The sequence below is a fragment of the Pseudopodoces humilis genome, chromosome 2, assembly GCF_049639895.1.
Source record: "Pseudopodoces humilis isolate 2021_Gansu_Grassland_sample_001 chromosome 2, ASM4963989v1, whole genome shotgun sequence".
Taxonomy (NCBI): Eukaryota; Metazoa; Chordata; class Aves; order Passeriformes; family Paridae; genus Pseudopodoces; species Pseudopodoces humilis.
The window spans coordinates 25,295,450-25,309,968 of record NC_142201.1 but is presented as its reverse complement, the minus strand read 5'-3'; the positions used below and the strand labels follow the sequence as shown (position 1 = coordinate 25,309,968).

Sequence of the window (14,519 nt, the reverse complement as noted above, 5' to 3'; positions counted from 1 at the left end):
CTCTTCAAGATGGTCAAATCATATAGTGAAGAATGTGAGATTTATGGCATTAACAAATCAAGATAAAAATCTCCAGTACAGCAAGTAAGAAAGGAAAAAAAAAAATCAGCTAAGCCCTGTGGTGACTTTTCACATTACCAGTTTTATGCTGGTTTGCCAGCAAGGAAAAGGGCAGTAACAGTTCACCTGGTATAGCCTTGTTGCAGATCTCCTCTCCTCCCGTCCCTCATGTAGGGTAACCCAGACTACTTCAATTTGATTATTAGCTACATCCTAGAGGATGCAGTGCTTCCTAGAGCAGAATAATTTAATGGGTTATGAACTTGACACACACACACAAAAAAAAAAAAAAAAAAAAAAAAAGAAGAATTCAGCTGTAACATTATACAAAATGTGGTATCCAGCCACTAAACAGTGATTTGATCTAGAGCAGTTTCATTTTCTTACAATTCATGATTGCTCATTATTGTAAAGCTCACTTTGTTTCAGAACTGGCCAGTTCATCCACTTCATTTCCAAAGAAATCCAGCTGCTGGGTATTTAAAAAAAGGCACAAGAAATATCATATTTGGCATGTACCCCTAATTTTTAAATGTTTCAAAACTGCTTAATAATTTTATAATGTACTCATCTGGTCTTTAAATATTTTTATCTTATAAAAGCTTCTTTCTCACAATCCGAAGTAAAACTAAACTTAAGGACTTAACATTTTAAGCCACCATCTCTAAGGATAAGAAAGCAGACTTGTGCTTTCTTGAGGACTTGACCATTTCTTGAGGAAATGATGAAAATAGGCTGATACATATCACACTCCACAAAGCTCCAGTTTGAAAGCCTCAGATGTCGCAGGCTTTTATAGACCAAAGTACCCAGCCTCACTGCAGAAGGTTCCTGATTGAAACAATATAGAGAGAGCAGGAACTGAAAAAGAACTATAAACCAGACATACGAGCTCTTAACATTGAACATCCTCATTTAAATTGCAAAGTGAGCCTGTAGGTTTTAACACTGTATCTAAGCTGAATACTGCTTTGTAATGCTGCTGCTATTTCAGATTTTACTGAGTTTTCTAAAAACCTGCACTTAAATTAAATTAAAAAGTATTTAACTGAAGAATAGCCTGCAAATAAAAGAAGTTATAATCCTTTAGAATGTGTTACAAATGTAACATGTTTATATGTTATAAAGTTACACAATGTTACAAATTATAGTCTGAACTCGCAATTTATCATTTTTGATATTCATGGAATTATCTCATATGTAATCATAAAGTAATTACACCCCGAAGACAAGTTGGAAGTGTTCTGAAAGCTGGACAGTAATACCTTCCTATTAACTACCCTTGTGCTAAATTAGCAAACTTTAGAATTATATTTTCTATTCTTACAACAGAAAATTTGAGATTTGCATTGTAATTGAGATATCAGTGGCAAAGAAACCATCTGCCAAGAAAATAAATGGAATGAAAATGTATTTTTCAGATGGCTGCATATACAACTGCATGCTGCTGTCATGGCATTCAGTCACTTAGACAGAAAACAGCAATTTGGTGCCAAGTTCTGCCACAGATGTAGATGTATGTCTAACTGAGGTCAAGCATACTGAACAAATCTGAGGACAGAATTGTTCCTATCAAAGGCAGAATTTATGAACTCCCAGATGAAGCTCTTTGGCTACCTAGCAGACCTGCTGGGCCCCTAAAGCAAACTGGCATGACATTTTGGCTGCCACTCAAACAGTGGGCCTGACATCTTGTGGTGATACTCATTTGTGACATCTCAGATTCCTACCAGAATCACTTTCAACTGAGGTGTCTATCAGTAATCAGTAATCAGTTCTTATTCCAGGAATATTTATGAGAAAAAACAGAAATTACAGGTGCACTCTATTTATGGTACACGGCACTGCATATGGGGCAAAAATAGGAATGCAATGATTAAAAACTTCATACATTAATTCTATAATTTCACACAGAATTAATATAATTTTGGCTTTAGTTTCTGTAACCTCTGTCTCTTCAGCTGAAAACACTGAAGAAGTCAGCTAGGGCAGAAGTGTCCACCTCTTCTATCTCATTAAAAAATCATCCAAAGCAGACCTAAGGAACAGGCTCACCTCAAACTTCCTGAGGTGCTGAATTCAAAGCTGGTGCTTGGAGGTGTGGAAGTCACTGCACTGCACCTATCTCTCCATATCCTCATCTCTGGAGTCAGGGAAAAAGCTTGCCATCAACTCTGTACCCTGCTTCACCAGTGAGCAACCTGTACTGTGCTTCAACACAAAAGAAGGCTCTTGATGTAGAAAAATTTGTTCTGTTTGATTACTGAGCCCTGCCATAGCCAGCTCAATGAGCTGTGACTGCGGAAGGCAGAACCTACCCAGCTCAAACTAAGGCTGGCCACTGTGCATGATGAAATATAAGGAAGAGAAGGAATTCCAGCAGAAGAAATTTAAAATAAGACAGCCAGAAGTGCTGTTATGCAAGTGCAGCCTCTAGTGGTCTATCTAAAATCACTGAATGCCAAGTAAAAATTATTATCTTTTAAGCTCCTGGCACTAACAGCTGCATTTCACCCGACACAGCTGATGATGTGACACTCCAAAGCAGCAGCACAACCTGCAAGCAATGAGGCACCATTTCTTCTTGACGCTTATGCTTCAAATCTGATTTTGAAAATAAAAATGTTTTCCCTTCCCTCCACCGCCAAAAAAACAACATACATGCTATTCTACAATCTAATTAATTCTATACTGAAATTCTGTGAATAGATTTATTTTTAAATGTACATTAAAAAACCCAAAGCATTTACACTGTCTATTTTGATTTTGATAGTTACTGCCTTCCCTTCACAGATACAGATGAAGCTGCACAGGAAATTAAGAAAATCTGAGCTTCTGTGTTGGAGCTGAACCTGTTAAAGCTTTGTCATTAGACAAGGTTCAGATAAGAAATTTGATGCATTTCCCTGCCTCAACTATGAATCTTTTTTTTTTTCTTATTTCTCCACATTCCAGCTAACTCTCCCTAAATCTTATCCAGGGTACCACTGATGAGAACCTTCCCTCCTTCCTTTCCTATTATGCTTACTTTTGGTCTGAGCGGTTATTAGTTCATGCCCCAGGCATGTCTAAAACACACAGTATTGAAACTTTCTCAGGACTGGGAACCATCAGATAACCAAATTTGCATTTTAGGATCTCTCAGCAAGCAGGCAAAGAAGAATTTAGATGGATGTTGGGTTGTGAGGTGGCATAAATAAAAACCATCATAGGCAAGTTATTAAAATTTGCTCATGAAGCAGAAGAGATGAGCAGAATCATATAGCCTGGCAGAGTAACACCATGAAAAAAATGCCTTTTGCCACTTTATAAGCGTAGGCAAGAATAAATGCACATGATGTTGTGTCAGTGACTGGAGATCTTAAAAGCAGGAAGAAAAAATAGAAAATTAAAACAGGAGAAAAAATAATGAGAGCAACTTCAAAGAGCTTTGTCTAAGCAGTTATTAACAATTCAAAACTCAAGTCTCATCCAAACTTCATAATGATTATAGGCCAGACAGCCAGAAGTGGTTATGTGTAGGCCTATGCCTGATCTGAAAATTCCTCAGTCCACCACAGGGCTGTGACAACAGCTCACTGCACTGCCAGCAGACCAAGAGCCCACAAGGAAGATGGGCTACTATCAGAGACGTCCTGGCAACAAAGCAAATGCCAATTCACTGACAAACAGGAGAGCTGCCCTTCAGCCTTGGTCCCAAAAGCAACCAGAAGTCTTTATTCTGCACAGAACTAGGTCTCTTGAAATTTTGGGATGATAAAACCCCAACATATTTATGTGAGGTAATTCTGTCTCAAGCACTGCTTATATTCCTCAGCCAAATGGACAGCACTGGTACACACCTTATTTAAAATATTTATGCCTATTTATATAACATTCAAGTCATACTTCTTTTATCTACCCACTCGGATTCAGAGGTATGGGCATCAGTATCTTCCTTCATTGGTACCTATATCTGCTCTTTATCTCCTGTGCTCCTTTAGGTACTCAAATCAGCCCCTCTTCCACTTTCAGCAATTCCTCCTTAACCACAAGTGGAAGACAGTAGTGCTGGCTACATTCCAACATATATGCTGACCTTCTTTCTGCTCCAAAAAGCTTATGCTGTTGGGGGTGAAGCCAAGGGAATGTAGCCAGGGTTAAAAATAACAACTAAAGTGTCCAGGCATCATCATCTGCCTGGGCCCGGACATCTGCTTGTACCACGTGCACTTATTGCCTCTCCATGGTACCCATCAGCCTTTTTTATGGTAACTTCATAAATTCATAGAATGACTTGGGTTGAAAGGGACCTAGAAGATCATCCAGTTCTGGCTGCCCAGAAACCCACAAGCTTTATCCCACCAAGGAACTAAAATCAGAGCGACATGAATTCATTTTTGCAGGTGAAAGAAAAATTAATTTAACAATCATTGCTTAACAGATGCTCTTTTAGTGTTTGAAATTAAGTAAAATAAGAGTTTTTAAGGAAGAGTTATAATTTTCCAAATGGAAAATGTTGTAGTTTAAGGCCTGGCGATGCGGAAGATTTCGGGATGTAACGGAAAGTTAGCAAAAACCCCTCTCTGTTAGGATAGTAAAACCTCCTGTAATTAGCCAATAGCACTTAAGTGTGACGTGAGCAGATGGGAGTAACACAATGACCCGAGGTTATAAAAGGTCAAATTCTCCTGCAATAAACGCCATTGCTTCGCCATCCATCATATTGATGTCTTGTGGGTAGATTGGCCCGAGTGGCCAAGGGTGGGGGCACCGTGCTGGCTTCTGAACCAGGGTGTTTGCCTTGCTTGGAAAAACCTACAGGAAAACACAGCATGATTTCTTCAGGTCATGCAGAGCTGCTTTTAGAAGGACTGTCTGAAGAAAGACAACAACTTTGAGGACACATTTAGACTTAACTACAGATGGCTGAAGTAGGTCACATTATCCTGGAGGGACAATTAAGGATAAATAGGTCAATAAAGGCAAAAACGCTCCATGTTGGTTTAAGCTTAAGTAAATTGAGCAACAAAAAGCCTGTGTGACCCTCATTTTAGAACTATTGAGCCCAACTCCATAAAAACATTTTTACATCTACTCAGAACTGCAATATTGGAACTATACATATTTCCAGGACACTGCAACAACCGCTAATGCTACTGCAAAAAGTATTGGAACAACATTACAGGGAATGCTGCACAATTTATTTCAGAACTGTGCCATTACACTTAAATAGGGTGTTAAATTCTCTGAATTTAATACTGGACTAATAAAAACCCTGTGTGAGAGTCCAGAATTCTAGTAATTAACTTTCACAATTTTACAGTGCTTAATTTACTTTGTCTTATTAGCAGACTAAATTTACCACTGGATGGTGTGTGTCATACATACTACCCAAATCCTCTAAACCCTAAAAGTGTAAATGGGATTTAAAGACTGGAAAGGCTTTACCTGCACAGGGCTGGGCTTTAAGTTTAAGGCACTTAAAAGACCTTGAAACGAGTGTAAATATTTCTAAACCTAGTAAAAATTCAGATTCTAAGTAACAATTTGGGCTTTGACCTTAATCTTGTGAGGGTATGTATCTGACACAAAAGCTTTAAATTTAAGATACAACACTCTTAGTCAAACCTAATACCTTACATTCCCTGTCTGCTTACAGCGACATATGGTATTTACAACTGTTTGGCAGCTGTGCTCTGAGAAAGGAAGGGTACACGCAGCATGATAGATTTTGCTGGAAGTCCTGGGATATTCTCACTGACAAATTTGAGGGGCTGCCAAGGTAACAGCAGGGTACAGGTTTCGTATCTTCAGCCTGGATTGTAATCCAACAAAGAGGAGGGCAGCGAAATTAAGCACAGCTGACAGAAATAAACTCTGAAGCTGCAAAGCTGTTGCTCTGCACGTCAGTATGAATTGTCAGAGCATCTGTTTTTTGGCACCTCTTTCCCATTATGTGGTGGTGTTCATCCCTGGCACTCCATAAAACAAAAATGCTTAGCTCTTAGCTAGTGGTGGGCTGCCCATTCAGTTTGCAGATAAATGAGCAAGCACAGGCAGTTACCCTCCCACACCGGCTCTTTGCTGGACCCTGACAGACTTACAGGCTCAAAACACATCATTACCCCAACACTGCTGCTTTCAGAGCACAGTGGTGGATCTATGTCAAGGAGACTGGCCAGGCCCAAGCTGTGTGAGGCCTGAGCTCTCCTGTGTCCCTGCACAGAGGTTTGCTAGCTCCAGCAACACCCATGCCATGCTGCTGCGTGCCCTTCTGGTCCCTACCTAAATCCACCTCATCATGCTTTGCTGTGCCCACACGGGTCTGGACACACTGAGAGGCTTAGCACACACATTTCTCTCTCAGTTTTTCAGTGCTATCCCAAACAATGGGAAGCTGGTATAGCAAAGAAGGAGGGGTCTTCCTGAAGCTTAGCAAACCCTAACTACGGAGCTGCTGGGCTGTCGGACATCAACGCTTTCAGAGGTCATCTCATTCTGTTCTGTTACTTGGACAGGATGGCTCCCGAGTTTCCTACACCAGAGAGTATCAAAAACAACAGGATTTTTTGGAAGGCTGTATGGTGCTCAAGCATTTGTAAACCTTCAGGAATCTCAAAGAAGGGGACGCTCTCCCGAGCAGGAAACTGACGGACACCTTTCAAAACAGGAAACTGCTGAACGTGCCAAGTTAACCTGAGTTATTCTCAAGATCATGCAGTAGGACAGAACAGCATTACAAAGAGAAGCTGTACAAGGCTCTGTGAGAATACAAGCAAAACAGGCCCATGTATCATGCTTAATCAGCAATATGGGACTTAAACAGGCCATCAAAACCTGTTCTGAATTTTCTAATCTACACTACTTATTTCTCCTGAAAGGGATTTTGTGTTTAAGACTCAGCTTTATACTCTTAAAATATTAGCTTTTTAATCTCTTGTGACCACAAGAATTTTAGCTTGCTCTCTTTGTTCAAAGATGAGCCTATATGAGCAGGAAAGAAAAGCATTAAAACTATACTCTTTTGTTCTCATAAACAGTGTATTGTTTTCTAATTGCAGTAGAAACAGCTAATTAACCAGAAGCAAAACCATATGTTGAGAAATACTGTGTAGTTAAGTTTTTTTTAACCACAGCAATTTTCTATTAATTTCTTTTGGAGCAAGTTGTCATGCTACTATCCATATTTGGTAAATTCATATACCAGAAATGTGTACACACTTAAGCTAATAAAATACATTTAAAGGAACAGCTGTGATGAAGATAAATTAAATATGAATAACACCTGCCTTCAAGGTACACTGCAACTCTTAAAAGTCTATTTACCAGGATCAATAGAAAAATAAAAAACCCAAACTTTCAAAACAGAGTTTTCAGTTTCAAAACTGAATGCCCTGAAATGCAATATTCTTCCTTCAGCCTCAGTACATGTGATGTAAAAGGTACATTGCACAGCCGCCTCTCCCACTATGCAGTAAGAATGATGGTGTTTGGAGGTTGTGTGTTTTTTCCTCAGCTAAGGGAGAAGAGAACCTTCACCTGTGGGTTTTTTTTTTCCTACTGAGCTCAGCAGTCATCCCCAAGGGACTCACAGAGTGAAGTAATAGGAGATGTTCTCTGCAGAAGGAGAATCAGACCAACTACATAATCCCAAAATATCCCAAAAGGATGCAAGACATGGCTGACTGTCCTCTACTGCAACACATTGAATTTAAAGTTGCCACTTCTTACAGACACTTTATCTAGAGATATTACTGTATTCTACAACTCCATTGATAAGAGCTATTAATTCACGTGGATCAATATTTACATGTTAAGCATTTGTACCAATTCAGCATTTCAGTTAAACTACTCTTCCTAGAAAGTACTGCCATGGATTCTCCTACTTGGGTAGCCTACGTATTTTTCTAAGACAATTTTCTCACCTTTTTAATAAAACTTTATCTTAAATTTCAATAATAGTAATAACAATATTATTTGCTCAAAGGAAAAACCTGCTTCAGAAGCATTACACAGATACCTTTACAACATATATTTCAATACCAAAACAGAAGTTATAAAAGCATTAGCTGCGATCTTCTGCTGTCTATTGTACTCATCCTTAATCCATTGGTTTTTTTTTTCCAACAAAGCAGCGATATTTCAGTACATAGGCACAGGACTGTTGTCACACATTATGGCAACAATCTGTATTGAATATTTTGAGATTACTACAAACCATATGTTAGACATCACATTTTATCCAGCCACCTATGGAACATGAATTTACCTTGCAACATTAACAACACCCACCTGAAGAATACGGTTCAGCTCTCTGCTTAATGTTATACGGTTGCACCAAGGTTAACTGAGTACCTTTAAACTGAGATGAGGTATTCCCTTTCCACTGTGTCCCTTCTTAACATCCTCATGTATCAGGCATTTACACATCTAAGCACATGCTAAGAGCTCTACTATTTACACTATTCTACTTCATGATCCAAAAGTTGATGCATGCAACTTTTAACAGTTCTATTCCTAAATGCAAGGTACCCCACAAGATATTTTTTTTGTTTCATGATTAAATTTATTGTGAAAAAGAGAAAGTTCACACAGAAAAAACCTGTGAAACCCAGTGTTTAGATAATACAAAACAAGGACACAGCAAGAGGTGACAAGGTCATGTTTATCTATAAAATTAGAAGGAATAAAAAGGTAGGTTGAGAGGATTCGGTTTTTCTTCTTTCAAAAGCTAGTCTTCTTTCACTTGGGAAGAGATCTTGAAAACCTGCAGTAACTGCTAAGATTTATTGTACCAGTAAGTATACTATTGGGTGAACTCTACTGCAGAGCACAGAAAGATCTTTTCTTATGAAGCTCTTAGTAGCTCCTTACTGTCAACCCCATGAAATATAATTTCCCTTAACATGCGACTCCAGGCAGTCAGACAATGAGGTTTGAATTACTGCTGCCAACCCCTTGCTGTGATCTTGTACAGGGCCAAGTAGAACAAGCAGTTTTCTGAGGAACTGAGGTGGCTCCAAATGTGTCTGTGCTCTGCTGTCTCTACTCTTAGAAAAGTCCATTTCCCCTTAGTCTGTCAGAGCAGCTGAAAGAGAGGGTTACATATCTGATAAGCCAAATGACAATAACCTGGGAGGGCAGTCCCTGTGTAAGAGTTGTGAGCAGCATTTCCATCCTTTCTGTAAATCTGTACTCCATACAGCTCTTTAACCAACCGAAAAACTAAAAACTAACTGCCTCCACTTCCTTTAAAAGCCACTTCCAAAGCACCTAAACCAGTATCTGAACACTAAGATAGCAGGAAAAAATCCTACCTTACACCTCCTTTAAGAGCACTAGAAATATCCCAGTTCAAGAACAGCAGCACTACCCCTCTTGTGGTTATACATGTATCAATATATGCAACATATCAATAGCAAAACATCTTTCCAAGGGGATGTATGCTGGCATCTGACTAGTGTCCCTTCTGTAGTTCTTTATTCCTATAAACCTGCACAAGGCCTCACAAACACAATTTTACACAGTAAGCTTCTGACACTGCTAGCAAAGATATCAGTCAGGAATGTCATAAGCCCTTTGAAGTTCTGTTGAACCCCAGACACAAAAAGGTGGCACATTTATCAGTATCTTCACAACAGCATTATTTTTACAATATTTTAAATTGAACTGTCATCACTTTAAACCTAGAGAATGCTATATTCACAACAGTGAATACCTTATTCTTAACATCTAGACAGGGGGCTTCCTCCTTTGTTTACAAAGAACAGTCCTCTCTTTCTAAATACTTACAAATTAAAGAAACAAGGAAATCCTAGAAGAACAGCCAGACTTAAGGAATGGCCACTTCTGCCTCAATATTCACAGAGTAATTGTTGTCAAGTAGGAGTGACTGAAAGAAAAACCTCCAGAAAGTCAGCTCCTATCAAAGTGGTGTGCTGGGATGCACTCAGTGCTCCACCACTGTACCAGATGCTCTTTGTTCTGATCAGAATTTCTCACATGAACCCCACTCTGTGCAGAAGATTGGTGGGCCACCATGAAGTGCACCACCAAGGACTTTCTAAAGGAGAAGCAGATGTGAATTTAGAATATAATTATTTGCAGAAACAGTACCCAAGATACAATCAAGGGATGCTTAGCCCCATGAACTTTAACCACCACAAGGATAAACAAAGAAAATGCAAAAACTGGCTTTGAGCTTCAGGGTTTCATTCCCTGACAAACTAGGCATTGAGAAGTACAACCAAGAGGGGCTGATTACATCAAGTAATCCTGATGAGGATGCACTCCATCTCCTACTCCAGATCCTTGATCCAAGGACATCAGACAGCATGGATATGTACAGTTCCCTGAGGAAGTCTGTCTCCAGATAAAATATCAGCCAATAAACACTTCTCTTTGAGCCTAATAATCCAAGCACTTACTCACCCAGCAGCCCACCTGCCAAAATGTAAGAACTCAAAGTGAATATAAGAGTTCTGGGGGAAGCTGAGTTGAAAGTCTTGCTTAGGGTGAGGCAAAAGACACACACAGATTTGCCTCATTGATGCACTGTCATCACAGATATAGGCTGGTCAAGCACAGTTACTTAATTCATGCTGGCTACGCCCCATCACCTCCTTCTTTTATGTGCCCAAAAGTGTGTTTTAAGAGGACTCACTCCATAATTTTCTCACAGATCAAAGTGAGGTTACTTCTAATCTCAAAACCTTTCAATGACTATAGAGAGCAACCTTACTATGACAGTGTCCTCAGCACTCACAAAGCAGCTCATCTTATCCCAAACACTAGATTTGGGTCAAGGTTTCTCAAGAGATGCTTGATTTTGTCCTCAGCCATTGCTTGCCATTCTCCTCCTTGAACTCCCTCTCTGAACACACAGGCCTGGGAGACACTGTCAGAGAAGACTGAAGTGAAGAGCTCAAGTGTCTCAGCCTCATCTGTTTTGGCTGCTAGTAATTTGCCCAGTCCATTCAGCACAGCTCCACATTCTCTTTGTTTATTCCTGTACTGCTAAAGCACCGGAAGTTTTTTCAAGTGGTCCTTGATGTCCCTTATTTCTTGTCCCTCAGCTCCAGGTGTGCTTTGACTTTTCTGACGCCATCCCTACATGTTTGGACATTGTATCTACATTCTTCCTTTGTAGCCTGTCCTTGCTTTCACCTCCTGTATGCTGCCTTTGTATCTCAGTCACAAGTCCGCTTTCAGACAGTGGGGTCAGTCTCCTGTTACGTCTATTCACGTTCCAGGATGTACCATTCCTGTACTTGGAGAATGCTGTCCTTCAAAACTTGGCAGCCTTCTGCAGCAGATTTACTCATCAGAACTGCCTTCCTTTGTATCCCACCTACCAGTTCCCTGAATAAGCCCAAAATTTCCTCTCTTGAAGTCTAAGTCTAGTCTTATCTATTCTGCTACTTGCCTTCCTCACCTCCATCAGGATTTTGAGCCCACTATTTCATTCCTTAACAGACTGTCAACAAAAATCACAATGTTTATTGAGCAGCCCATTGGTAACACCACTGTGCCCTCTGAGAGAGTCAGAATTAATCCTTGGGCTTGCTTTGCACCTTCAGACAAAACTCTGTAACAGTCTGCAGGCACTGTGTTCAGCTAAGCCAGGGAAACAGCTCAAGTGGTGAGGACAAACCTCTGCACATAGATACAGAGTGTTCCCTCACTGCATAATATCCTGAGTAGCACCCAGGAATCAGCATGCTCTGCCATAACTATACATGTGCTCAATTGAAACACAGAATATTGCATTCTAAGATACAAGGTTGTATCTTGAAGTGAAGACACAAGAGGATGATGTCTATCATGGAACTTATATTCATACATACCAGGAAGTAGTTTTCTGATTAAATATAAATAGCAGTACACAATTTATCTAACAGCTACCTTAGATAGATGGTACTAACCAACACTTTGTGAATCTGCACCATAAGCTTAATTTTCCATTTCTTTAATTAAATACCAAGCCTGACTTTTACACCACATGTAAGGGATCAAATGTGTGAAGTCCCTTAGTAGATAATATTTTCTTCCAGACAGGTGCTCACCTTGGAATGCTTGTCAGGTAGGTCAGGACATTCTGAAACTCTTTTTCAGGAATCTCACTGAAAGCTGGATAGTCTGGAAAGGTGATAACAGGGCAGCCATCTCCCCCTCTTCCACCTACAAAAGAAGCAGCAAATGCGTTTACATTCAAGTCTCTTTACCCAGACTGAAATTTCCCAGTAATAAAACAACTGCATTTTTTCTTTTTTTTTCTTTTATTTTTTTTTTCAGGGCTCATGTGTGGACAGTTTATTTTGAACAGTCTCTCTCTTTTTCAGTGCTTAGGAAGTTTTATAGAAAGGATTTCACCACATTAGATTTTTCCTGGGCAAATGCCTTGGCTCCTGTGAGCAGTTCTGACACCAGATGGCAGTGCGACTTTCTGCTGATAAACGTCAACTGTATGTAAGTAGAAGCAATCGGGACAAAGAAATCAACCAAATTAGAAACAAAAAAAAGTTAATTCAGAATTAAGTAGGCGAATCTCCATCTTGAACTGAACTCAACCCTCTTACCAGTTGGAATTCATTCATGCAACACCCTCTGCCCTGCTCAGTTGGCTGCTTTGCTTCCAGGTTGGTGAAACAGAAGGGGCAGAACAATAAAAGAAAGGAGCGTGGGTGTTTCAAATGAGATTTCCCATTCCCAGATTATGTACAGAAGGTAAAGTAGAGCTGAACACCTACACTGCAGCAGAGCTGCTGATGAGCTAGATACCATTTGCACCACTGGGTACAATTCACAGACACAATGCTTCTTCACATACATTCTTACATGCACCATGTAATAATTTCTTTTGAAAGGCATTATTAGTGTTTCATGTCTTTAACAAGTATATATTCATAAAGACAGGTAGGACAAGGGGCTTGCTGAGCTCTAGCAACTGCATGAAGTTAACTGCTCTGGGGTGGCAGGAACACACTGCTGGGAAGTTATCTTTGCTTCATAGCTCAACAGGAGGAGAAAAGCAACAAAAAAAATAACAAGGATATTTTTTCCATCCTTGAAATCTGGTAACTGTTCAGAAATCAGCATTAAACTGTATCAACAACACCAATTATGAGAGCAACAGTGATTTGTGAAGACTATTACCCACTTCCAGGCCCTTTGCATCTAACCTCACAGGAAAAAGAAGAGAAATATTCGACCTCAGATTCATTTGATAAAAGAAATCACAGCTTCCCTCCAAACCACATATAATTAGAAGAGCTCATATAGTATCTTTTGTTAATTTGTGGTGAATCTGATTTGCATTTACCTGCTTACAGACAGCATGGTGCTGTCACTGTGAAGCTCTTGGAATCAAAACACATGAAAAAAATTACGTGCTCTGGATGTATTCAAACAGCAACAAAATGCAACTATTATGCAAATATCACAAGTTTGCAAACATGACCTTTATGACACATCCAAACATGCAGCACTGAGTCAAGGGAGCTAATTTTAGCTATACAAATATTCACAACACAAATACAAGTTAAGAACAATTTCGATTCTATTGGTTTTTGTTCTACCCAAGCTCTCACAACTAAAGCATTTTCCTCTCTTGTTAAAAGCACGATAATGGTTATTCCTGTTGCTTATGAGGTGCTCTGCTCTCTCTAGAGTAACTATTTTTAGGCACAATCATACATTATTTGTGGTATCTTCATTGGTTACTTGTTTTGTTCTACTTAATTACTATAAATAGGAAATACGAAACAAAAGACTAACAACAATTGACTTGCAGGACATGTCCTAAAAGCAGAAGTCTGGACTAGGATTTTCAGGAAGTTCCCAGACCACCACTGATTGTCAAGGGCAAATAGAGCCATCCTGCCTGGTGACAGCCTATTAATTTTCAGTTTGTAGTACAGTCATCTGTGGTTGTCCTGGCTGAAGATGACTCTGCCCTGAGCTCCTAGAAGGTTGTTCTTCACTGATTATCTTTTTCTTTGGTGTTTCCCTGCTGGGCCACTTGAGCACACACACACCTTCAGATGCCACTCAACTTCTTTTCCTTATCAGAACCCTGCTGCTCAAAAGAGTGACCTGAAATGCTACACATAAGGATTTCTGTAAATTTTAGCTTTAATAATGCTGACTAACAGAAGCTGCTCTCTGTATTGTAACTTTATGGGTTGCACTTGATGATTGTGACGGTCTCTCCCAACCTAGTGATTCTGTGATTAATTATATGGCCATCAAGGGAAGACAAGTCACTCTAGACAAAGCAGCCCCTGCTTTATAAGGAGCATTTGTCAGAGAAATTCACAAAATAAGGATGTGAAATAAAGCAAAGTAAAAATCCTACATATTGATTTTGTTGATGTTAAATAGAAATAGAATAGAAAAAAGAGTGAGTTCACTTTTTAAAGTGTCCTTTATTTCTTAATGAATTTGATGCAGAAATGTTATTTTTATCCTTTATTCAG

At 39.5% G+C, this 14,519-nt stretch overlaps 1 protein-coding gene across 15 annotated transcripts in view; it reads right to left on the bottom strand.

Moving 5' to 3' along the window:
* MCF2L (MCF.2 cell line derived transforming sequence like) overlaps window positions 1-14,519 on the bottom strand; it is a 155,919-nt gene that overhangs the window by 45,455 nt on the left and 95,945 nt on the right. For all 15 annotated transcript variants that reach the window (XM_088051822.1, XM_088051808.1, XM_014248738.2 and 12 more), the window contains one exon: window positions 12,108-12,222. In XM_088051822.1, the coding sequence (XP_087907948.1) occupies window positions 12,108-12,222 (115 nt within the window). The remainder of the gene's footprint in view (window positions 1-12,107; window positions 12,223-14,519) is intronic.